At 36.1% G+C, this 26,365-nt stretch overlaps 1 protein-coding gene across 5 annotated transcripts; it reads left to right on the plus strand.

Annotated features, from left to right (window-relative positions):
* LOC130800678 (uncharacterized) lies at positions 1-25,655 on the plus strand. 5 transcript variants are annotated; one of them, XM_057664271.1, is made up of 16 exons: positions 1-393; positions 480-614; positions 1,706-1,792; positions 4,589-4,660; positions 4,889-5,087; positions 6,203-6,321; positions 6,621-6,675; positions 7,248-7,561; positions 7,648-7,782; positions 8,578-8,712; positions 19,846-20,001; positions 20,217-20,456; positions 22,297-22,463; positions 22,566-22,680; positions 23,998-24,078; positions 25,115-25,655. In XM_057664271.1, the coding sequence occupies exons 1-16, from the start codon at positions 265-267 to the stop codon at positions 25,340-25,342; spliced, it is 2,367 nt and encodes a 788-aa protein (XP_057520254.1). In that variant the 5' UTR covers positions 1-264; the 3' UTR covers positions 25,343-25,655. The 5 variants fall into 5 exon arrangements, with proteins under 5 accessions (XP_057520254.1, XP_057520253.1, XP_057520256.1 ...); XM_057664270.1 differs by lacking the exon at positions 6,621-6,675 and having other exon boundaries at positions 7,190-7,561; XM_057664273.1 differs by lacking the exon at positions 6,621-6,675 and having other exon boundaries at positions 7,190-7,561; positions 25,187-25,655.
* The last annotated feature ends 710 nt before the right edge of the window (positions 25,656-26,365 follow it).

Here is a 26,365-nt window from a genome sequence, read left to right on the forward strand (position 1 = left end):
GTGTCTCATGCTGAGGTTGTCTAGACTCTCGCACAAGACCATCTGGTTTTAAGAAAATTAGAGAGATTTGCATAAAAAAAGTTTTTTCGATTCAGAAAATTGTTCAAAATACATTGATGAAATCATAAGAAGTGACCATCTATGGTGATTGGTAATGCCTTTCTCTCTTCTCTGCCTATTCTACAGACTACACAAATACAGAACTGTAAATGCCAGTAAAATCAATTAAGAAAACAACACAAATAGGAAGACGGAGAAAAATCCATGGAGAAACTAAAGTCAATAATTCCATTAAAGATTAAGAGAGAGATAGAAGAAAGCTGTGTAGAAGAACTTTCTTCAACTAGTTCTTCCCTCCATGAATTCTTGGCTGAATACCCACTTTTTCAATCAGTAAGAATATCCTTTTTTTTTCCTCTCATTTTCTGCAGTTATATTCTTATTCTAATTGTTTCTCCTTGCAAATTGCAATGTTTCAGATGTTGCAGGACTTGACAAATCCTCAAATGGGTCTTTGTACCAAGAACAAGGAGGCTGCTATTGAGTTTAAGCTTAAAGGAAATGATTGCTTTTCTTCATCTGATTATTCCCAGGCTGCGTATATCTATTCTCAGGTAGTAATTATGATATAATTTCCCCTTTTTTATTTGGGGATTTTTTCCTCCCTAGTTCCTACTCCCTAGTGTGCATGAAAATGTTAAGCATGTAAAGGTTTTAAGTCGTTGCGTCCACATTACCCGGATGTAGTGTCAAATAAGTAAAGGTTTTTAGGTCACCGCCCAAAAGGAGCGCGCCCATATTAAAGGAATGTGGTGCGAGGGTGTAGTGTTAGGCGTAGTTACCAAAAACCAGAAACTTCCTACGAATTCCATTTCCTTTTTTACTGATTCTTTTTTGTAAGACAAATATGTACCTATGAATTATGATTCCTACATTTCTGACACTTAAAAATTAATGTTTATCATTTCCTTAATGTATCAGATTGAATTTTGTTTTAAGCAACATTGGTGTTAAGTATGTTAGGGTTGCTAAGTCGCTGCATTTTGGGCATGCCCCAAGAAAGAGAAACATAGTTGATATTATGATGGATGACCGGTTAGGCAATGATGTGGTAGAGCTGTAGAGTTGTGTAGCTTAAATGATAGAACTACAAAAGTAAAGCTTGTTTGTGGAAGAGAAATATTAAATGTTATTAGGGCATATGCGTATGGTATCAGTGAAGCACTCAAAAGAACATTGTAGGAGAAGTTATACGGTGATGCAAAGTATCCCAACATTAGAAAAGTTGTATATTAGCGATAAAGTGAATGATCATGTTGGGTAGACAAAAAGTTATTTTTAGATCGAGGACTTTGGATATAGTACTATGACATGTTGTTTAGAAAAATGTGAAAAATCATTTGGTGACTTTTTAGAAGTGGAGTGAATGCTACACTAAAATTATAATGAAAATATACATTCATTTTAGGGTACATTTCTAATGAACTATTGGCTTTGTTCATGAGAATTGAAATGAACTTTCTTTGAGGATGGTGATTTTTTTTTTTTTTACAAAAATCAAATGTGACCTTTCTTCTACGGGAGGATATTACAATGAATCCACATCCCTTATAGGAGAAGTTTTATCAGTGAAATTTTCTTAAGCTTGTGTGGTTTTGATTGTGTGATTGGTAACTTTTTTAATATTTGTTAATTTTAATAATAGGCTTTACGTGTTGCTCCGGTTGATGCTTCTGACAAAGACAACAACTTGGTTGCTATGTTGTATGTGAATCGGGCTTCCTCTCTTCATGTAAGTTTCATTTAATATAGTTTTCCATGCTTCATTTTTGAAGAAATATTGTGTGATGCATTTCTTCCCAGCCTATATTTAATATAGATCATGGTATATGTTTTATTAAGCCTTTAGTGAGTGTTGAGGAATTTGAGAATACAAGATGGCCATTAATAAGTTTATGTTTGGTTAGGAGCAGGGGTAATGCATATGAGTAGGGGGCTAAAAGGGAAACCACATGTGTTTATTTTTTATTTATTATTTATTTATTATATTCATTGAATATGCCTTACTAAAGCAAGTGAAAATAGCTCAAGAGGGAAATGTGGCTGAATTAAAGAACCGACTTAAACCTAAATTGGCTGACTGCAGCATTGACTTATCTCGAAATATGCTATATCGAAGAATAATTTATTGCCCATAATGAGCTAATTGATATCGATAGTAGTCCGGCTCAAATCATCTTAACTCAACTTAATGATTTGTATGTCCATTTGCAATAGATTGCATACAAATTTTTTCTTTGACTTTTGGATTGTGGTGGGCTAGTTGTGGTTCTCATTTAGTGTGAAATAGTTAGTAGCTTTACGACTTGGATATCATATTTAGGGCCAGTTTGAATCATCCTCTTTGTTATTACTAGTGTTGTGGTCCCTACCCTAGCTATTGCAGGTGTTTCTTGATCACCAAAAGTACATTGATTGCTAAAATTTTGTGCGTTGTTTCTGCATTCTACTTATTAAATACCGAAAATTCTTGCATGCCTGATCTCTACAGGAGTATAACTAACTCCATTGTTTGCTGATGCAAATTTGTATGACTCTTCCAAATCAGAATGTGCTAGTGATGCTGTACTAAGAATTAATGCATCTGTCCTAGTAGAGGTTTTATTCTTTCCTTTTCCTTCTGCGTACATTCACGTTAGAGTCTGTATTTCTTTGGCATGATTTTACCAATTGTTTATCATATCCTACTTTGTCCTTGCACCCACCCACTTCAAACATACAAAAACATTTTCTCTCTCTAATCCATAATAAGTCGACCCATTAGAGAGCTGATGATTTAATACTTGAAGATTTGGGACCATTCGTATTTTTAATTAGAGATTTTTAGTCAAAATGATTGTCCTTTATGAGGAATATACATCATATTTTAGTAAATAGTGTAGTAAACCATGCTGCTTACATAGTTGATTGGAACTGCATGATTAGAATTCTCTCTCTAGTTTTAGATTCAAGCATAGTGAAATATTTGTTCTTCCATAAAAATGTATTTTTGTTCAACTACCTTCATTTCTAGTTAATTGTAATTGCTTAACTTTTATGGCCACGTTTGTCATTGCGTGGTGATGTGGATTACTTGAAATTTTCAGCTAGCACATGATTCAAAAAATTTCAAATATGTCATGGGAGATTTTTGGCCTAGCTTCTTCCAAATTTGAATATCATTGAAATGCTTCTGATCCAAAATAATGGGCCACATTTGACTTTTATAAACAAAAGTCAATCCTTTTATCAATAATTATCTATTTCATATGTTGGTTAGTTGATTAATTTTATTAAGAACATTAATAAGACTATAATTTATTTTTAATAAAGTATAGTGAGAATTTATCAGCAAATTAGATCTTTTTCATTTTGACATTCTGTGCTCTTGTCTTGGGCAATATTTTGTACATGTACCTTAATCTTAATGCATATAAACATTGGGGAATCAGTAATTAAGTGGTCTGCTTGAGTTTAAGCTGTCTTGATCTGATGTTTAATTTGCTAAGAATATGTAACATGAGTTCTTGTTTACCTAGTTCAAAGAGAAAAAGAATTAGAAAAAAATGTTTTCAGTTGAAGGAATGTGCATAACCTACTTAGTCGATGCTTATATATCTTTCTGGCTGCAATCAAATGTACTTTTTGTCATATATGGAGGTCGAGCTATGAAGGAAAAGAAAAAAAAAATGTTATCTTGCACTTGGAAAATGTAGGAATGCCAAGTTTAAGGAAATTATAACTAAGACCAAATTAACTGTTCGTGAAGCAAAATTAAAAGCTTTTAAAGAAGGAGAATGTGATATATATAGGATGGCATAGAGGAGGCAATCAAAAACTAATGACATAGGTTTAGTGAAGTGTATTAAGTATAAAGCTAAAACATTCTAGTTCAGGATGAGAACAACAATCGATTGAGGGAGTATTTTGATGAGTTATTTTTAAGGAGAAAAGAAAATTTTGTAGGAGAAACAATAATCACTCCCTTAGATGAAAATAGAAAATTTATGTGAAGAATACAAAAATCAGTGTTGGACTGGAGGAATTAAAGCTAAAGAAAGGGTTTAGTAGTTGTAGATATTAAGGAAAAGATGAAAGAGAATTGTTTAGGATGGTTTCGGCATGTGCAAAGATGAGGTAATAGCGAACCAGTAAGAAATATAGAAAGTTGTAGCTCGGGAGACTTAAAAAGTGGGCGAGGAAGATTAAGGATGACTTGGAGGACATAAGTGAAACGATATGAAAGACTAAACTTAAAAATTAAGATGGTAAAAAATCGAAATGGGCCGAAGGAAAAATCCATGTGGACAACCATTGAAACTGGTTTATCGGTTCATGTTGCTGACCCCAATCTTTTGAGATTAAGGCTCTGTCATTGTTGTTATTGTTGCGATCTCTCAAGAGAGGTGTTACAACTCATAGCCACTTTCTTATATTTTACAATTCATAACTTTCTTAACCTTTCTTTTATTTTTCCTTTTTTCTTAATCTTTGAGCATCTTGTAAGTCAATCAATCAACAATAATTATTATTGATGTCTTTTCTCCAGAAGTTGAATCTTTTAGAGGAGTCCCTACGAGATTGCAACCGCGCCCTTTCTTTTAGTCCACGATATGCCAAGGTAAGAATGGATCAAATACATTGTGCATTCCTTTCTCTTCGTTGTCTTTATTTTTTTTAATTTATTTCCTCCCTAGAGTATGTTTTCTTTCCTTGCCAGAAAACGTAACTTCTTATTTCTTCTTCTGGAATTTTATTAATTGTGTGTACTTCTTTCTGGCCTTGTTTAAAGTGGAATCAGCTTTGCTTCAGCACTTAATGTGTAATTTTGTATTTGAATATGTTCTAGGCTTGGTACAGAAGAGGCAAGGTCAACTCTTCTTTGTTAAACTATGATGATGCAATCTGTGATCTGAATGTTGCCTTGAAAATTGAAAGTTCTAATAGTGGAAAGAGACAAATACAAACTGACTTGTATTCAATAGCAAACAAGAAGAACGCTGCCAATTCTTGTCATGAGCTCAGAAGAGAAGAGCAGCTTGTAATTGGTGAGGTTTTGAATTTACTCACATTTTCATATGTTAACTGTCATGGCTGCCTAATACCTTTTTGATTGCAAACAATCTTTAAAAAACCAGTATGGTGCTGTTTTTACCACTAACTTGTATCTTCTGCAAGTGTTTTTCTTTTCTTGTAGAGAAATGATAATTTTTTGGAATTAAGAACAACTACAATCAGTTTATGTTTGACACAGACCATTATGGAAGTTTAAATTTATTAATTAGTGATTTTGTAGAGTAGTCACCTATTTGCCGAATATTGTAACACTTACATTTGCTCTTCCATTGTTTCTATGAATAATCCACTTGACTTCATTGAGAAATCTGAATTTGAATAGTTCATTTTTATCTATTAAATTAGTTGCGCTTGCAAAATTATATTTGTCCATGCTACGGGAGAAGTATATACAGGTGCTTTGAGCTCCTTGTTAGGTTGGTTGCTGGCATGCTGTATGGTAATTTTAATTTTGGTTGCTTCCTAGTTCTCCATTTTTTCATTTGCTAATGAGTAAATTTGTTTGAAATATAAAGAGTTATGTATACCGAAGATTAGTCAAATTTCAACGTACAAGCCAAAATATTGGAGGGAAGAAGAACAGGCAAACAAACAGCCCCTAGCTAGACGCTGCAGTTTTAGTTGTATACGTGTATCAATGTGGTGTTAATATTAAGAAGATGGTATCAAAAAAAGAGGTCATGATCAAATTTTGGACTTTTAAACAAATATCCTGTTAGATTCTTGTTTGTACTATTGAGTTTTGACTTAAAAGAAACAACAGAATCTGCAACATTGCAGTAGTAACATATTAGCATTCTTATTTTACTGTTAATCCTTGAATTATATGTGAATTACCATCACCAATGTCATGAATTAAAATTGATTTGAATCTAGTATTGTTATTATAAATGGTATTAATCTGTACTATTTATTAAAAAAATGATAAAACCCTAAGAATGGGAAATGTTTCCTTCTTGGGCTAGTCAATTTATATCTTCTGGACTCTGATATGAAGTTTCTGCTTCAAAATAGTGTGTTTCCTGCTCTTAATTTGTCAATCTTGGAGCCCTATTATTTATTGAGTTTTTTAGACCTTTTTCCATAGATGAGTTACCGGAAGCAAAGCTGTTCTGTGTATCAACTCCAACTAAAGGGAGGGGTATGGCTTCATTGTTTGATTTATCTCCATCTTCTTTAGTTCATAAGGAAGAACCTTATGCTGCGGTACGGATTTCTCTGTTTTCTGTTTGGGTATTCTGCTATTTACTTTTCTTTAGGCTATTTCAAGTGATTCAAATTGCAACGTATGTGCATTTTAAAAGCTTAACTCTTAGGAAATGTTTATCCTTCTTTACATGTTACAACCTGTGGTTTTATTGCTCATTTGATACAAGGTCAGCTGCCAAAGGAATGATAATGAATGTGTATATTAAATATGCACAGGGCATGCCATGTGAATACATCTCTAATTAAATGTATATTTTCTTTGCTGACTCCAGTTTATATTCATTTCATACCTCCAGGTGCTAACTGTTTGGCTAGAAAATGAATGTCAAAATTACATATTTTATTATGAAGGTACATTAACATGGCCATCTATATGGGAGTTCCATATAAATTGATTTGCAAATCAATGATTATTAAGCTGTGACCTTATACCAAATGAGATATGTCATATTGTGTATTTTCTTATTTGCTTGAGGTGTCTTTCTAAACACGATTTGCTTGTCGTTTTTCAATTTTTCCTGAGCTTTCTCTTTGTGTTTTCCCTAAGTTTAGTTTTTCTGTCTTTTGAGATCTTCCACTGACCACATTCTTTACGCCTAGATATACTAATTTGCTTGTTTTATATCCGCCTTATTCATGGTAAATTCAAACAATGTACTGTAGCTCTAAATAAGAAAGTCATTCACGATAAGTGTACTTTGAAATCATGGTGATCTCTCTTCTGCAACAAAACCAGCCCTGGATGGGATTGATTGTAAATGTATACAGTTGGAAAGCCTTCTGCAAAACTTAGATTCTTGTATTTATTTCTTAATGCTGATTCATTTTGTAAAGCACCTCTCTGATGCACTAAAGCATTTCACAGATAATTTTGAAGGGATTCCGAGACACTCATTGTCATTTTTGTTTCAATGAACTGCCAGTTGATAACATTCCGTGTACATCATGTTCAATACCAGTGTATTGCTCTGAGCATTGTCAAATACAGGCTGGAGGAAGGATCTCTAGTGAATTTTCAGTAAACAAAGAAACGGATGATACTTTTTCTGATAAACTTCAAGCGCATTATGCAAAGGTGACTTCGGAAAGTAATTTAGATTCTGGCATAAAGTGCTTCACTGAACACGGACATGAATGCCATGGTGTGAATTGGCCTGTTGTATTACCGGCCCATGTAGTATTGGCTGGTCGGATTTTAGTAAAGTTAATGGAACTACAGGATTTTTCGAAAAATTTGGTATGGCACTAACTTGGCTATTCAACCGTTAAGGTGATTTTACGTTCTTTAATTTTTACTTAAGGGTTTTCCGTGTGTTCAAACAGGATCTTTCTCATAATTATGCACATCTCCCCCCTGAAAGTAAAGTGGAGTTGCATGTATACGCAGTCGTGTTACTTTACTGTGTTCGATCTTCATGTAGATCTAAATTTGAGCTTGATGGAGCTACTTTTGCAAAGGTCTGTCCTTTCAACATTCCACCCCCCCCATATGCTTAACAACTTGTCTTGTATTAGACCGTCTCACCATGAGACGGACCCATATAATTAGCCTATTTCTCCAATTGATAATTTTGAAATTGTAAGTGAGCTATTGAACGCACTAAATGTACATGGGTCAGCCCAATAGTAGTGGTCTCACCATGAGAGTGTTTCATTTAAGAATTTGCGTATGCTTAATAGGTAGGTTTATTTAAAAATAAACAATAGGTTGATTATTTTTAGTGGATCGAGCAAAGATTGGTTACTTATTGGCAGTTTTCCCTTTTGAATATTACAAACAATTCTTCCTTTACAATCAATAAATTTGATGTTTTTTTCTTTTATTTGTAAATTCTTAGATGGGAGAGAATACCTGTTGGGGAAATTCTTAGATTTGATAATGTAATCATGCTTGGACATGGTTGAACGTTGAAGCAGGTTTTTTTCTTTTATTCGACAGAGGCACAAAAATAGTCCTTAATTGCTTGTTGAGGTAAATGAAGACACCACTGTATCTATTCAAGTCCAATGTTGTCTCAAGTCTCTCAACATTCTTTCAATTTTTGATGTTAATTATGTTATCAAAGTCTGAAGGTCTTGATGATCTTTTACAATCAAGAGTGCATCATTTGCTTTCTTTATTCTGACTTTTTGTGGGAGATAATTACTTAAATTGTGTTTGTAAATGGATCAAAAAATAGTAAATGACGACTTCTTCTGTCTTAGGATGCTGGCTTTGCAATGGTTGGTTAAAGTTTCTTTTTGTGGCTGCAGGTTATCATTCTTATTTCTCAAATAAATGTGAATTCCATGGCAATAGTTCGAATGAAACATGCTGATGTAAACCCTCTTCTTAAGCAATCAGATTTCACTGTGTGTGGAAATACTATGACAAGCAAAGTTGAGCAGGTAGATAATAAAATTCACTTGAATGCTTCTATATCAGACATGTTCTGCCATAACTTCATTTGAAACATTGATGTTACATATAATGGTAGATCAATATTTTAAATGAGGGAAGGGATCAGTGTCACATGATTCGGTGGTTTTGCCCACGAATCACGATTTGGTTCGCTCGACCAGAATCGGGGTTCGTTCGCCGGTTGAATTGCCAATGGGAGCGAATTGATTTCCGGCGACCTTAAATGAGAAAAGAGGGCCATAGTAAGAAAAGTCCAGCTAAGCTAGAAGGAAAGGGTAAAGGGTTTTATTTGAATATTAAAGGCCTCTTTAATGGCAGGAAGAAGACATAAATGGTTTTTAGAAAGACGTGAAAATAAATTGAAGAAAAAGAGTCAGACTCTTAGTGTACCGTGCATACCAATTCTCAAAATTAAAACACCTATAAAAAAGGTGAAAATAGTTCAAATTTTTTTTTATATTTATTTAGAATTGTATTTGACTGCTGTACTACTCCCTTCTTATTTATTATTCAAATTTTTTTATCTTGTGACTATTTTATCTTTAGATATTTGACATTTTAAATAAAATATAAAATAATATTAAAATCGAACCAAACAACCTAAGCGAACGAAAAACATATATGTCAACTAGCGAATCGCGAATCCGAATCCGTACAACGAATCAAACCGAATCGTGAATCGTGGACATTGGAAGGGATCAAAGCTTCATTGCTGATTGTTGCAAGCTCTTAACTTAAGGCACATTTTCGTTTACATTCACCCATGATTTAAATAAAAGAAACATCGCCTACACTCATTTGTGAGCTTGTACCATTCACGATTTTGGTACCATGTGGAAAGTATATCCATTACTCTTAGTGAATCCTCACTACTTAAATCTCCTTGCTTCTAGTCTTGAAGTTTTAAACTTCTCAATTGCAATCTCTTCTTTGTCCAAGTTCGAAAAACTTTTTGTGTGCAAATTCCTATGCATAGTAGGTTTACTTGCCCAATTTTTAGTGAATTTGTGTAGTGAAAGAGAGATGGTTGTTAATTGCAGCTTTATAAATGGCAACTTCCTATCTATTACTCTTATGATTTTTTTTTATTATTCATAATCTTTTATGTAAATTTTCAAAATTTTTCTCTAATTTTAAATTAATTTTCAGTTTACTATTTTGGTGAATTATCTACAATAGTAGGTCATTGGGTTACCCGAATTTACTCTAGGCAAATACCCTCTAAAGTTGGGATTATTCATGGTTAAAATAGGTGAGATTATTGTAGGAAAATCATAAAAAGGTTGGATTATTCTTGGTACATTTTCCTTAAATATATATTTGTGGCTTTGGCACTTTGACGTAAATAAACTTTGTAAATGCAGTTTCTGTAGTTGATTAGCAATTAAATTTTTTATAGATTAAGATCAAAATAGAAAGACATCCACAATGATATCTTTTATCAATTAGTCTATGCTCTCTTCACTTAATTTCAAGAATTAAATTTTTATTAGATTCAGATTACTAATAAGATTTCTACTAAATATAAAACCTTTTTATGGAACGGACTGTCTTTAATGTTTTTGAAAATTATGAAAAACTAATATGATAAAAATACACATAGAAAAGAACCTAATAATATCCCACATGATCATGGTTTTCTTCTATATTAGTGCTTTGGAAGTATCAAAGCTTTTTCTCTCTTTGAAAATCAAATTAGAACGAACCTAGCAATATCCCACATGGTCACTTTGCTATGATCTGTATGTTAGAACAGAAAATAAATTGAAGAAGAAGAGAGAAAGGATGATATTAGAAGAAGAAGAAGAAAGATTGAGAGTACCACTGTTTTCGAGTGCAGACACTCCTACCTTACAGGTATTTCTTACAATATTCTGAGGGATACTGTAGTACAAAAACTTTACCCTATATATAGAACTAGATTGACTAATTTGCCACCTCATAGAAAATCTAACAAATTCCTTTTTCTGTACTTTATTCCAATTCTTGTTATAACAGAATTGCATTCCAGCAGCTTCCATTCTTCCACGTCATTCGCTTCTTTTTTAATTAGTCTGCTTCTGTTTTAATTTCCTTTGATATGTGATCCATGGTTTTGCCTTAATGAAGGGCATAACAATACCCCCGATGTGAAGACGCACCTTGTTCTCAAGGTGAAAGTCTGGATACTGTTCAGCAAGCAAGGATGCCTCTTCCCAAGTTTCTTTAGCCCTAGGCAAGCCAGCCCATTGAATCAAAAGCTCCAGTGCCCCATCAATTCTGTAACGAGTATTCATTACAGTGTCCGGCCTAGCCTTCAGCTCCAAGGTCTCCACAATGTGGACATGCAATGAATTAGGGATGTAGGTACCTTTGGCCAGCATTAATTGAGAAACATGAAAGACTGGATGAATTCTACTGTAACTAGGAAGTAGTAGTTCATAGGTGGCCTTCCCAATATTCTTCTTGATTTTGTAAGGACCATAAAAACGAGGAGTGAGTTTTTCATTGTAATTGCAGGCAAGAGACTTTTGCCGGTATGGTTGTAACTTTAAGAAAACATCATCTCCCTCAACAAAGTGTACATCCCTCCTATGTTTGTCCTCATTGTTTTTCATCAACTGATGTGCACACATTAATTGGAATTTTAATTCATCCAATTGAGCATTTGTTCCTGAGGCGTTTCCTCCAAACTCCCAAGGGAAGTGATGCCCTGAGAGACATGACAAAGGCGAGGGGACTCCTTCCATACACAGCCTGGAATGGGGATATTTTTGTGGAAGTGTAGGGGGAGGTATTGAACTGTATTCGGCCCAAGGAAGCCATGAGAGCTACTTCTTGGGTTGGCCATTGATGAAACAACGTAGGTAGGTTTTCAACGTTTGGTTGACCACCTCGGTTTGCCCATCCGTTTGAGGATGTAAGCTGTGCTCCGACGCAGATCAATCATGTGCAGAGAAGAGCTCACGCCAAAAATGGCTCATAAAAATCTTATCCCTATTAGAAAGTATTGAAGTTGGGAACCCACGTATGTGCACAATTTCCTTGATGAACTCCTCAGCTATCATAGGTGCTGTAAAAGGATTCTTAAGGGCTATGAAGTGAGCATAGTTAGTGAGCCTGTCAACAACTACTAACACAGTGTCTTTACTTCTAGCCTTCGGTAAGCCTTTTACAAAATCCATAGATACATGTTTACACACTTGGTTTGGGATGGATAAAGGTTGGAGAAGACCTGCGGGGATAACAAGGACGCTTTCTGTCTTTGGCACACTTCACAAGTTCTTACATACTCCGCCACTTGTTTTTTTCATTCCCTCCCAAAACCAATCTTCTACGATATGGTGGTAGGTTTTATGCTCCCCTGAGTGACAACCAGTGGGTAAATCATGGCAATGTTTGAGTAGGGTATTGACGAATGGTGCATTTTGGGGTAACACAAACCTCCATTTGTAAAATAATTAACTCCCTTGCATTGAAAACCCTTGCAACACAGTTTCCCATCCTATACTGCTTGCCAATCCACGACATTGGTATTGCACAAAGAGCCCAACATCACAACACAATTTTTTAAGCTAAAATCAAATTCGGAGGGTGCTAATAGACTTACAGTCTATAACCCTCCATGTGTAGTACCCTCATTCCGGAGACCGACAAAGAAGATATAATACACCAATAAAAAGGCAATAATAGATGGGTGAATTAATTTTGGCATCTTTGGATTAGGTGCCGAATCTCATTTTTTATATCAACTTCTACATAACGTTAGAAGAATGATCAATAAAAATAAATTTCATTGCCCCAATGACATTAGTAAGCGGTTCCCGCCTAGAATAGGGTTTGAGGAGTCGGATATACGTAATCTTACCGTTGTTATACACTTGTAATTGATAATAAAGAGTTTGCTTGATTGGTCCTTCGTAATAAACATTATTTGTGCCCTTACATAAATAAGAAGTGCATATGATTTTGTAACATCTAAGGCTCCGAAGTAATCAAAACATATCAAAGGAGGATACGAAGTCAATAGGTGTCATGTTAGTTTGTTATTTTGTTATTTTGTTATGTTTTTAGCGGGCCTTTATTCTTGTTATTGGGCTCAAGGTCTTAGGCTTAGAAGGGTATAAATAGGGATCGCCTATCATTGTATGATCTTATCTTGTATTTGGAATAAGTATTCAGAAATAAGCAGTTTACACAACACTCGAAGTTATGTGGGAGTTTACACAACACTCGAAGTTGTGTGGGAGTTTATACGGCACTCTAAGCCGTGTGTTAATCCTTGTGTTCTTTTGGTGTTTGTTCTTTTATTACTCTCAATAAGAGAACGCAGGTAGCAAGTATCACAACAGGTATCAGAGCGGTTCATTTGATCTATGACAATGAGTAATCCGAATGCTCCGGGAAGGCTGGAAATTCTGGAACAAGAAGTGGCAAAGATCAAAGAATTTGCTGTAGGATCGGGAAGAGATAAATTGGTGACCAATAGGGATGGCAACGGGTCCAGGTGGACCTGGATCCAGATCCATTTTCATGAGTAAGACCCAAATTTGGACTCGGATCCGCGGCTCTAAATTTTCAAGACCCATATCCGCATTCGTGGATATTGCGGATCCAGTATCGGATCCGTGTCCAAAACGGGTCTGATTATTTTTGACATTTTCTTTAATTTTTGGATCATATTGAGATTGCGATAAAGCTAAATTCATATACTAATGATAATAATATAGTACATAATTTCACAATTGATCATCCAAAATATTATTATACAACTTAAAAGTAAAACATACATGATACATCAATTGTCCATTTACACAAACAATATACTGTGATAGGAATAAAGATTATTCGAATACACAGTGTACAAAAAATTAAATGGAGATTAAATCTATTAACAAATATCGAATTTTCTATGATAAAAAATAAAAATTAAAAAATTAAAACAAGTACTAGTAACAACTCAATATAAATCAAAAGAGGTGAGATTAAATCTATTTACAAAAATAGAGAAAAATCATGAAATTAATCAACTCATACAATCATACTAATCATAAATCGAAATGGGGATGGGAAATATGGAAAATGTAAACAAAAAAACGAAAGGAACCTCATTTCAGAACAATAATTTTATAGTGCCTGATGATGCTTGGAGCGATTTCATGATACCAAGTACCAGAGGAACATTCAGTGATTAACCAATATTAATAAATTAGAGAATCTTCCAGCACTTGGTAGCAAAATGATCCTTCTCTAGTGGATGTTACTCTCTTAGAATATTAGGGAATGCAAGTGAAAGCTTACAGAAAGAGATATCCTATCAAGATAATTCAATTTCGGAAGGGAATCAATTAGGAGAGGGCATGGGAAGAAGGGACGTTTAGTTAGGGTTTTGGGAAGGGAATCAATTAGGAAGTACTTAGGAAAATAAGGCAGCAGGCTAGCAGCAAGGTGGGCTTTTGCTATATAGCCGAGTAATACAGATTAGGGTTAATAAAGAAAACGGGTCCTCCGGATCCACGTGTCTGGGTCCAGGCATATTTTGAGATCCGGACCCAGATCCGTGGAATAAAAATAGATTCGGATCCGACACAAATCTAACGGGTCCAATTTTTAAAGACCCAGACCCGCGAAACGGATACGGATCCACGGATCCGGGTCGGATCCAATATCCATTGCCATCCCTAGTGACCACAGTGTGAGAAATCGCCAAGAAACAAGACAAAACGAAACAAATCTTGGCCATATTAATGGAGGGACAAGCCAAATTGATTGACATAGGAGTCCAGCTCGAAAATCTCCAAAAGAAAGGGGCAACTCATAGCAAGAACGTGGAACAAGATGGGCATAGTTTTGAATGGGTATGTTGCAAGGCAAGGGAACAAAAAACTCACAGTGATGAGCAATCACAAGGTGGAACTAAGTGGAAGCCTCGACGATTGGATTTACCTCCCTTCAATGGGTTAGAACCGGATGAATGGATCTTGAAGGCCGAAACATATTTTTCACTCTATCAATTAAGTGAAAGAAAAGGTAGAAGCATCGGAGGTTTGTTTTGAAGGTGAAGCCATGATGTGGTATCGCTGGTTGAAACAGAGAATTCCGATGAATCAATGGGAAGACTTGAAGGGTATGATCCTTGAACACTTTAGACCAGCTGATGATGGGGACCTTTATGAGCAATGGGGAACATTGGCTGATTATCGCAGAGAATTATTAACCCGGTTAACTTACCTTGAATCGGTGGAGGAAGGAGTGGTGATAGGCGCCTTCTTGAGAGGTTTACGGGGACATCAAGGCGGAGTTGAAGGTTTTGGGACTAACAACCTTAGAACAAGCCATGACTTGGGCTGACAGAATTGATAAGAAAAACTCATGTTCTTGGTTGGGAAGAAGACAAGTTATGGTGCATAATTACCCTTATGCTCCCAAAGAAATCAATCAACAGTAAAGTACTAAAACACCCCTGATTTGAATGCCAGTCCCAAATCACCCAAATTTGCCCAATTCGAATCCCATATTCATGAATCCCCAATTCACAAACCTTAATTTCCATAATTCGTAACCTAGATTTGCGAATTCCCAACTCTTAAACCCTAATTTTTCCAATTCGAACACTAGATTCTCGAACCCCCAATTCGCAAACCCTAATTTCGCAGAAACAAACCCTAGATCGGTACCTATACCGTCAAATCCACCACGAAATCGGTTCCCACCCAGTCACGTTGGGTTGACTCGGTCAGTCAACAAGGAGAGACGGCTCTCTGACCAAGAATATTGAGAAAAAAGGGCAAAAGGGTTGTGTTTTCAATGTGACGAAAAATGGTCCCTAAATCATGTTTGTAGCAAGAAAGAAATAAGTGTATTGATTGGGGTAGAGGAGAAAGAAAATGTTCAAGAGGATGATTTGCACATTGAGGAGGTTGTGGAAGATGAGGAAGTAGGAGAAATCAACTTTTCATTGAATTCGGTTGTGGGCATTACAAACCCAAAAACAACGAAAATTTTGGGTTAGGTGGGAGAGCATGAATTAATCGTTAAGATCGATCCCGAAGCCACGAATAATTTTATTTCCACACGTGTAGTGCAACGGTTGGGCATTTCATGTGAAGATTGTGACAAGTTTGGGGTACTTCTAGGAAATGGTGATGAAGTTGTGGGTAAGGGAATTTGTAAGAATGTAAAGCTTGTGATCCAGGGACTGACTTTGATTCAAGATTTTATTTCCTTAGATTTGGGAAATTCTGACTTGATTCTTGGTGTGCAATGGTTGGAGACGTTGGGTCCGGTAACTACTAATTGGAAGACTCACACCATGAAATTTGAATGGCAAGGGCAAAGAGTGATTTTAATAGGGGATCCATCTTTAAAACGTTCCAAGATTTCATTGAAGGCCATGCTTAAGGTGTTGAGGAAGGAAGATGGAGGCATTTTAGTTGAGTTCAATGGTATAGAGCATTGCGTTTTAGAAGCAAGAGTCCCGGCTGAATTGCAAGATTTGTTCGCTACCTATACTGATTTATTTCTACAACAATTACCATTACCACCGCATCGAGTACATGACCATGCTATCACGCTTAAGGAAGGAATTGATCCCATAAATGTGCGACCTTATCGGTATCCTCATAGTCAAAAGAACGAGATAGAAAGATTGGTGCAAGACATGTTAAAGGCCGGTATAATCCAGCCTTCGGTGAGTCCATTTTCTAGTCCGGTTATCTTATTTAAAAAGAAGGGTGGGTCTTGGAGATTCTGTGTTGAAGATCGAGCACGGTTCCCGACAAATATCCTATTCCGATGATTGATGAATTATTGGATGAGTTATATGGAGTCACTTTGTTTACCAAGTTAGACCTCAAATTCGACTATCATCAGATCAGACTGAAGGCACAGGATGTACACAAAACTGCTTTTACAACTCATGCAGGGCATTATGAGTTCCTTGTTATGCCTTTTGGGTTGATGAATGCTCCGTCTTACGTTTCAGTCCTTAATGAATGACATATTTCGGTCGTACCTTCGGAAATTTGTATTGGTCTTTTTTGATGACATCCTCATTTATAGTAAAAGTAAGTTCGAACATCGAGCTCATGTGGAACAAGTCTTCAAATGCCTATGACAACATAAGTTGGTGGTCAACGGGGGAACATGTGAGTTTGCGGTCCAACGGGTTGCTTATTTGGGTCACATCATTTCTGCATCTGGAGTATCGGTGGATGAAGACAAGATAGCCACAACGAAGACATGGCCGACTCCAAGGAACCTTAAAGAGTTAAGGGGGTTCTTAGGACTCACAGGGTACTATCGGCAATTCGTGAAAGGCTATGCTCAATTGACTAAGGTCCTTACAAATCAATTCAAGAAGGACTCATTTGCATGGAATGATGAAGCTTTACAAGTTTTTCAGCGTCTCAAAACCATCATGACTCAAGTACTGGTTTTAGCGATGCCCAATTTACAGAAAACGTTCTTGCTCAAGACCGATGCTTCTCAATATGGGTTAGGGGCTGTCCTAATGCAAGATCACCATTCAATTGCTTATTATAGTAAGATTGGGGAAGCATGCTAGCAACAAGCCTATCTATGAGAAGGAACTTATGGCTATTGTGTTTGCGGTTTTTAAGTGGAAGCATTACTTAGGCGACGGTTCGTTGTGAAGACTGATCAAAACAGTTTGAAGCATTTTTTTAGAGCAACGTGAGGTCAATGGGGATTATCAGAAATGGTTAATGAAGCTGGTGGGGTTCGACTTTGTTGTAGAATACAATCTGGGACGAAGCAACTTAGTGGCAGATGCATTATCTTTTGTACATCATGGGGTTATTGAGTTGGGTTCATTATTGAGTTCTAATGGCATCAATTGGGCACTATTGCAAGAGGAGGTCAACAAGGATTCTACCTTAACTCGAATTCGTGACGCTGTGTTAAAAGGAGAACCAGTTCCTTTGGGTTTCTCCATTGATCATGACAGGCTATTCTATAAGGGGCGATATGTTTTAGCTCGGTCTTCTCCCTTCATTCCAGTTTTGCTTCGGGAGTATCATGACTCGCCTTTGGGAGGTCATGCGGGTGAGTTGAAGACTTATTTACGTTTGGCTGCGGAATGGTATTTGGAAGGAATGCGTCGACAAGTTGACAACTACGTTCGTGAATGTCACATTTGCCAAAAGGCCAAAGCTTCGAATCAAAGTCCGGCTGGGTTACTACAAAATCTTCCAATTCCTATCCCATGTATGGGAACATGTCACTATGGATTTCATAGAAAGGTTGCCACTTTCCGACGGGGTTGTTACTATTTTGGTGGTCATTGATCGTTTGACAAAGTTCGGGCATTTCATTACACTTCGACATCCTTGTACAACGCTTAAAGTAGTGGCCAAGTTTGTAAAAAAGGTGGTGAGACTACATGGTTTTCCGACATCCGTCGTGTCCGATAGAGACAAGGTTTTCATAAGTATCTTTTGGCGGGAATTGTTTCGGCTACAACAAACTCATTTGCTTCGAAGCACCGCTTACCATCCACAAACGGATGGCCAATCTGAAATTGTGAATAAAATGGTGGAAACTTACCTACGTTGCTTTGCTAATGAACAACCTAAACAACGGGCAAAGTGGTTGCATTGGGCCAAGTTTAGCTACAATACGTCTCCTTACCTTTCCATCAAAATGTCTCCTTTTCAAGCTTTGTACGGCCGAGTACCGCCACATGTGGTCCGAATCGGGCATTGACACACCACGACTGAATTCTTGGAACATTTGTTGCAAGAATGTGATGCCATGTTAGATGAGTTACAATTAAATATGGTCAACGCTCAACAAAGAATGAAATATTATGCCGACTTGAAGCGTCGAGATGTGCAATATGAAGAGGGAGATTGGGTGTATTTGAAAATCTGCCCTTACAGACAGAGAACGTTGGGTAGCTGCCTTAATGAAAAGCTTAGTTTACGTTATTATGGGCCTTATAAGATCTTGCAAAGGGTTGGACGCGTTGCATACAGGTTAGAGCTTCCGAAGGATTGTCAAATTCACCCGGTATTCCATATTTCTCAGTTGAAGAAAGCGGAAGGGATTCATGGTTCAGCAGCTGCCCCTCCTTTTACGGCTGATTTGGAGATTCTAGTCCAGCCCGCCGATGTTTTACAAGTGCGTCAGTTGCCATCCCGTCCACGTGAGGTGTTGGTATTATGGGATGGTTTGGATGCCTTTGAAACCACATGGGAAGATGGCGATAAATTCTTCCCCGTGTTCCCTAATCCACACCTTGAGGACAAGGTGCTTAATTAGGCCGGGGGTATTGTAACATCTAAGGCTCCCGAGATAATCAAAACATATTAAAGGAGGATACGAAGTCAATAGGTGTCATGTTAGTTTGTTATTTTGTTATTTTGTTATGTTTTTAGCAGGCCTTTATTCTTGTTAGTGGGCTCAAGGTCCTAAGCTTAGAAGGCTATAAATAGGGATCGCCTCTCATTGTATGATCTTATCTTGTATTTGGAATAAGAATTCAGAAATAAAGAGTTTACGCAACACTCGAAGTTGGGTGGGAGTTTACACAACACTTGAGGTTGTGTGGGAGTTTATACGGCACTCTAATCCGTGTGTTAATCCTTGTGTTCTTTTGGTGTTTGTACTTTTATTGCTCTCAATAAGAGAACGCAGGCAGCAAGTATCACAGATTTTATGAATCATTTTCCTATAGTCCATTATAATCCAAAACTAAAGAACTATAAATCTTTGGTCCTATCAAAAGAATGATATTTGGCCTGAAATTTCCCATGCTGAATGTGTTTGTTGATATTGTGTATTTTGATCATTAATAGACATTATAAGCTGATTGCGTTTTAATGATTGTGTCCTTTTCACCCTTTTTTTTCACCAGGTAGAGGGGGAAGGGTTGGTGGATCAGTAGGATTTCATAAGTAAAGTGTGGCAAACATAGTGAAAAATATTGCTCGTGTGACTATCGCGACCACATTGTAAAATTTTTATATACGTCGTTTTGCAACTCTGACTGAAACCGTATTTGTGCAATATGGTGGCAACTACTCGTATTCATTTAGCTGGTTTTGATATCGATTTTTTCTTATGACATTAGATGCCTTTTATGCTTAATTGACGTTCTTTTATTCTTTATTTTTTAGGTGAGAGTTGGACAAGCTATTTACTTATCTGGAAGTCTATTTAACCATTCCTGTATGCCAAACATCCATGCATATTTCATTTCTCGTACTCTTCTAATAAGAGCCACGACATATGTGGTCAATGGATGTCCGCTGGAGATGTCCTATGGGCCACAGGTATGTTATTCTTCATCCTTTTGGATGTCTTTTAAATTCTGTTTGTTCCTTGAATTTTACTTACCGATTCATGATAATAGATTCTTGCTCAAACAATATTACAATTGATTTTGTCTAAAGCTTTTCTCGAGTCTCTGTCCCTGTATGTATGTTTGCATTGCTCTTCTCTTTGTAACGCAGATTGTAACACCTACAATTGTCTATTGTGCTTGCAGATTGGGCAGTGGGATTACAGAAAACGCCAGCAATTTCTACTTGATAATTATTCATTTAAATGTCAGTGTAGTGGTTGCTCTAGAGTTAATCTGCCTGATCTTGTCCTAAAGGCATTCTGCTGTGCCAAACCAAATTGCTCGGGTGTGGTTCTTGATGACGATATGATTGAATATGAGAAGCAAAAGTTCTCTCAATTACGAGAGACATCTGAAGTAAATAGCATGGAACAGCTGGGAGAGGTATGTTTCAGGGGCGCTTAGCCATGAAGTATAAAAGAATGAATTTTACTTTCGTTGGATGATAAAATTGATTCTTCTGACAATGTTTAGCTGAGAATGAGGCTTATAAATTTTCTCAAATTTTCGACCTACCGCAAAATTTGTGATTTGGAAAGTAACAAAGTCTGTACTCACTGTAATTTTAAATTGAAGCATTGAATTTTATTGACTGCTCAAGACTTTAACCTAATAAATGGAATGCAAGCTCGTGAATTGGGATTTAGGGCCAGTGGGTCTGCTAAGAAATGAACCTTTAAAATTGTGTAATAGATTTTTTTTTTCTGGGTTATTTTTTTTTTTTACCTATTATTGTGTTTTGTGCAGTAAAAATTGTTTGTACGTATCTAGTAGTAATACTCTCTCCATCTGTTATGTTGATTAGAGATAAAGTTTTACACATCTGGACCTTCCAGGCTTTATCCATAATGGTCATGGCGCTGCAGAATGTTGGACGACTTAGACCTTGTTTCAATTGTCCAAATCTTGTAATTTAGGACTTTGAAAAGCACCATATTTCTGTAATTTGTTTACCTCTCCTCTATCTACATATCCGAGCTAGATTTGCTTTACATAGTTTCCTGTCCTGTCTTTTCTCAGTTTTACTTAATTTACTAATCCCCTTGGGAACTATGATTTGTGAATGGAGAATTATAGACCGTTTTGGCTATTTGTGGGCCACTTTAAGGCTTAGGCGAGTATGAATCAACATATTGAATTAAGTAGCTCTAGTCTGACCTGCAATCCTATATAGAACAGTCCAAATTGCCTCAAGATAGCTTCAACTTCATGTACTGGATGATCTTATGTTTATTTAATTGTTGGAGCCAGAGATTATCTCCTTAGTTGAAGTTTCTTGGTAATCTTAATTTGGCATGTTGTACTCTTAACCTTCCTTTTTGTTTCTCAAGTTTCCTGATGGGGAATATATCATGCATCACCGTTGCAATCGTATTGTAAAGGATTTTAGCTTAACACGACCAAAATATAAGCCGAGACACCGCACAAATCCATCCGCATTGATTGCAAAAGATGATTCACGATCGTTATTGTGACCGAAACCACATTTTTGCACTCATGGCTTACAGTTGTTGTCATCCTTAGTTCCAAATTAAGATTATCATGACCTAGAATTAGAATGACCCAACACATGAACGTACTATAAACTTGTACCATAGATTATTTATGAAAGATTTAGGTTCAATTATCTGCCATATGTTTATCTGTCTTGGTGTCCTTTTATGGGTTACTTGTTATATAAAAGTCATTACCAACTTGTTAGTGCTGAGGCTTTCAGTCATATAATCAGTTGATAAGAATCAGAGGACAAAACATTTGAACTATTTAGTTATGAATGTCTGGTTTGCTCATCTGATTTGTATTTTATCATACCGAGAAGGATGGGATTTTTGCTATAATACAAGCCCTTTTATTTCCCTCCCTTTGAAGGAAAGATTCCTGGAACCTGGAGCACTGTCATGCAGTTGTCAATCTAGTCATCTATTTTCACCAGTGTCAAGATCCATAGTGCTGTCATAATTTGATTTACACAGGTATGTGCATCACCACCATTAGCACTTGCCATTATGTCTATAACTGAACCGACTTATATAGGAAAGCCTGTAGCAGCTCCTTGATAATTTTTTGCAACCTTTAAAAGAAGAGAGATTAAAATTTTCAGAATTGTATATTACTTTTTATGGATTCCTTCACCATGGATGATTAGCTTTTTACTGGATCATGCACTTCATTTCATTAGTAATCCTGCAGAATGCTGATTTTTTTGTTTACCTACTCTTTCAAGTTTGAAAAGTTGATGGTTAATGAGGTAAAGAATGTGGCTTGCCTCGTGTTCGAATGCAGTAGATACTACCCTGCAATTGAGTGTGGATGTTGCCTAAAATGTGGTTCCACTAACGATTTGAAGTCTCTGCATGCAACAGTTGCTAAAGCCGATAAATATATACAAAGGTATAACCATATGAAAGGAGGGAATTTCATGCTATACAACTATTTCCCAAGATAATCTCCTTTTTTCTGACTGATATCATCGCCATCGGTGTTGTTTATTAGTTTGCAGGAGGCTGTTGTTTCAAATGAGGTTAATGCTGGTCTCCTATTAAAGGCATTGAATGCTCTTGATATTTTGAAATCAACTCTTCATGCATTTAACAAGAAACTTGCAGAGGTATGTATTCCTCCCCAATCCACAACATATTTACTGATTTACTTTTTAAGGATTCCTTGTTGCATGATATATGCTGGCATGTTATCTAAAAGTGTTGGTTTTATGTTAGGCTGAAGGTTTTTGGGTCCATGAGGAACTGTAAAACTTGACACTCTAGTCATTCTTTAAGTGGGAATGCAGAATCCACCTTAGTGCAATCTTTTTTGGAGTAGCAGAAACAACATTCGTTACGTAGAAAACATCTCTATCCAAATTCCAAAAACTACTACTATGACTCTATTTAGCCTTATTTTCAATGCTACGAATTATGATCTACATTTTTTTCTTTTGGGATAAATAAAATTGAGATATCTCAACTCCTGACCAAATAGGGTTGTGTCCCATCAGCATCGGGCTACATGGATCCTCACATTTCAACCTAGACCTAGAGAGTATGGTAACCAATAATACCCACTCAAATATCAAGATATAGAGTGTATGTGTTACAGCTTGTATGATTAATTAAATCTAGGGAGGTCATAATCTGGATATAGTAAATTATTGAGGCTATTTCAACCTATCGAAATATCCTTACTTAGGAGTTGGACCTTCTTAGTAAGTAGTCAAACTATTTTTATTTTATAAACAGATTATGCGAAGCTCACTATCGAATATTGATGATGATGATGAGTTTATCTTAAAAAGCTTATAGCAAAGCAATAAAACTATGCATACGAAGATTTGGGTTTTTGTAGAAAGAAAGTGGTCATTTGATTAATTATTTCAATCTAGATCTATAGAATATACTATATTTTGATAAATCTTCTCTTTGAAATCTCTAGAAGCATCTCATTCAAAGCTCCATCTACTTTTTGTAGACAGTGCATACAAAACTCATCTTTCAATGCATTAATCACTTGGTGCTGTGTAATTAGTTTAACATATTTGGTTGATTATGCAAACTATCCTTAACTTCTTGACAATAAGAGCTAATCAATACACGAACAATGAATAAAGAACTCAATACTGAATTGAAAGAAGATATAGAACCAAAGATACAGAAAAAAAAAGGCAGAATTACCAGAGATTGTCAAAGCAATACTTCAATTATTAAATCAAAAAATTGAAATGTGAAAGCCATAATCCAGATTCGTAAAAATTTCTTTGTACTATTTCTTACAAAGAGGCCTTAGCTGCCCTTTATATTACTTCTTGTTCATGCTATCATTACTTTCTGCAATAAGAGTATGTGCAAGTAAATATGACCTTGTACATAGCTTGTTGCAAATAAATTAGTATCTGAAGTCATACCTGATAATTATAATCGATTTTATGTAGACACGGGATATTCTTGCTGAAGCATTTTGTTCAGTTCAGGAGTTACGAAAAGCAATTGACCACTGTACGTTGTCCATTGAGGTAAAGGTTCTTTTATTGTGCTATACTTCTCTTTCATCAGGCAGGCATCTGAGTTACAATTTTGTGTCCTTTCAATAGCTTTTTTGAATGACAGTTAGGAAGGAGCGGCAAGCAAGGGAAGGAAGGGAAATATGTTTATAACTTAATAAAATCTTTGATGGAGAGCAAGTAGTCCATAATCCATCATTTGGATTATAGTTGAATCAAACCTAGGGAGATATATTGAGAGGAAAATAAAATCATGGCCGATGCCATTCTTAAATATCATAAAAATTGTGATCTTCGTTTCTCTGTATTTTTTTGGTGCAATGGATCTATGCTCGTACTTAGGCTCCTGGTACAGTGTGTTGATTGAGTTGCTTGGTGTATTAATTGATTGAACTAGGTTAGGATCCATCCGGTCCATCCAGTCTTCAAGTTCAAGTATGCATCATTTTCAAAATATCACTTATTGTCGGATGAAATGGATGGTTTTGTATTACTTCTACTTCTTTGTTCACCAGCTAAAGAGGGTTTTGTTTGTGGGGCATAAAACTAACAAATTGGATATTTTGCATTTTACAATGTTGTACATGGTGTTAGACACTTGGATTTGGATTGGCTATTAACTTTAGATACATCTTTTGGTGCCCTTTCTCATTGCCTTCAGTTTTTACTCGAAACAAGGAGATAAACCCCTCGCTTTCCCTGCCCTCCAAAATTTTCCGTCCAAACTTTGTGTATGATGCCTTATTTCCTCCTAATCTTTGTAATGTTAAAAGGATTTGTTCAGTACACAATATGAAGGAATTCTTCCTTCCAATGTCCATCCCTCCATATCCGCTCCCCTTTTGGTATCCAACTGAAGGAATAAATATCCCTTCATTTCTATCCATTTTCGTCGCTCCTTTTCCTTCTATCCAAACATAGCGTTTATGTGTAAACGGAGGGAGTATTCTTGGAGAAGTTATGATGAATGTGGAAGTTTATATGTTTTTTTGTTTTAAGCATCATTATTCCAGAGTTTGTACAAACTTCACTGCTACTTTGTTTGTAGATTCTTAAGAAGCTTTACGGGCACAGTGACATTGCCCTTGGAAATGAACTCATAAAGCTTTCATCTCTTCAGCTAGCCTTAGGTGATACTGCAGCAGCAGCAGAGACTGTAAATCAGATGGATGCAATATTCTCAAACTACTATGGGAAGCATGCTGAACTCATGTTTCCGTATTTGCTATATCTCAAAAGGGAAGTTCATAAGTTACTGGCGAGTCGTCTTACATAAAATGTATGCTTTCCATGTTGGTATTTCACATCATCCTTTATACAAAGCAACTAGTTTTGCATATTTTTCTTTCCTATGATAGGGATAAGACTTTTTTGTCAGGACTTATTTTGTAAAATTAGCTTAAAGTATTTTTGTTTAAGTACGAGCAGTAAATCCAAGAATATTCTGAAATTAGGAATGTGTTCAGTAGTACCTACGTTTGTATAATTTCAATTCTGGTGTGGAGTAATATGTATGTTAGAAAATTTTAAGAAATTCAAGTTTTTTCTATGCTTTGGTAATTAAGAAACCAAGGTGATTCATCATTGCACAATAACATTGATTGGAGCTTGAATTTCTTTGAAGAAATGTTCATTTTTGTTCTCTAAAATACAAGGAAATAAATAAATCAATAATGGTATTCTAGGGCAAGAACTTTTTACTTCGGATTATTTAATCAAAGAAAAGCAAAAATGCAGGATAAGATTGCTTCTATTACACAAGGGTGGTGGGATGGGACCCTTGCTATATAGGGACACTTTGAACCTAACCGCTTGAAATCGTCTCGAAACCGGAACCGTTCGCGATAGGTTTCAAATCGGCCCGAACTGCGGAACTGTGAAACCGGCGGAAAAATTCGCAAGAACTGGACCAAAGAACCGCGGGCCGGTTCCAAGGAACCGCCATGGAACGGGCAAACAGACCGGAACGGTTCACCCGGCCCAACGGCTCCTTGGAACTGGAACCGGGCGGTTCACCCGCCCCAGCGGTTCTTTGGAACCGGTTCGTTAACTAGCCGTTGGGGATCTTTCTATAAATACTCCACACTTTCAATCATTTTTATTCACAATTCATCTCTTCTACTCTCTCTACTTACTCCCTCTACTTAATTACTTAATTATGCAATTAATCTCTTAATTACATAATTAGTCTTTTAATTATTTCTTAATTACATAATTAGTCTTTTAATTATTTATTTATTTCTTAATTCCATTATTATTTCAATATTATCATGTCTTCTTTTTTTGAAAAAAGCCTCTA

Source organism: Amaranthus tricolor, chromosome 15 (genome assembly GCF_026212465.1).
Source record: "Amaranthus tricolor cultivar Red isolate AtriRed21 chromosome 15, ASM2621246v1, whole genome shotgun sequence".
NCBI classification, from domain to species: Eukaryota; Viridiplantae; Streptophyta; class Magnoliopsida; order Caryophyllales; family Amaranthaceae; genus Amaranthus; species Amaranthus tricolor.

What these genes read in the sequence shown, in the direction of transcription:
- LOC130800678 (XM_057664270.1), top strand. Translation starts at nt 265, where the DNA reads ATGGAGAAACTAAAGTCAATAATTCCATTAAAGATTAAGAGAGAGATA. An exon ending in AATACCCACTTTTTCAATCA is followed by an intron (nt 394 to 479) that starts GTAAGAATATCC and finishes GCAATGTTTCAG; the next exon opens with ATGTTGCAGGACTTGACAAA. An exon ending in AGATGTCCTATGGGCCACAG is followed by an intron (nt 20,002 to 20,216) that starts GTATGTTATTCT and finishes TTGTGCTTGCAG; the next exon opens with ATTGGGCAGTGGGATTACAG.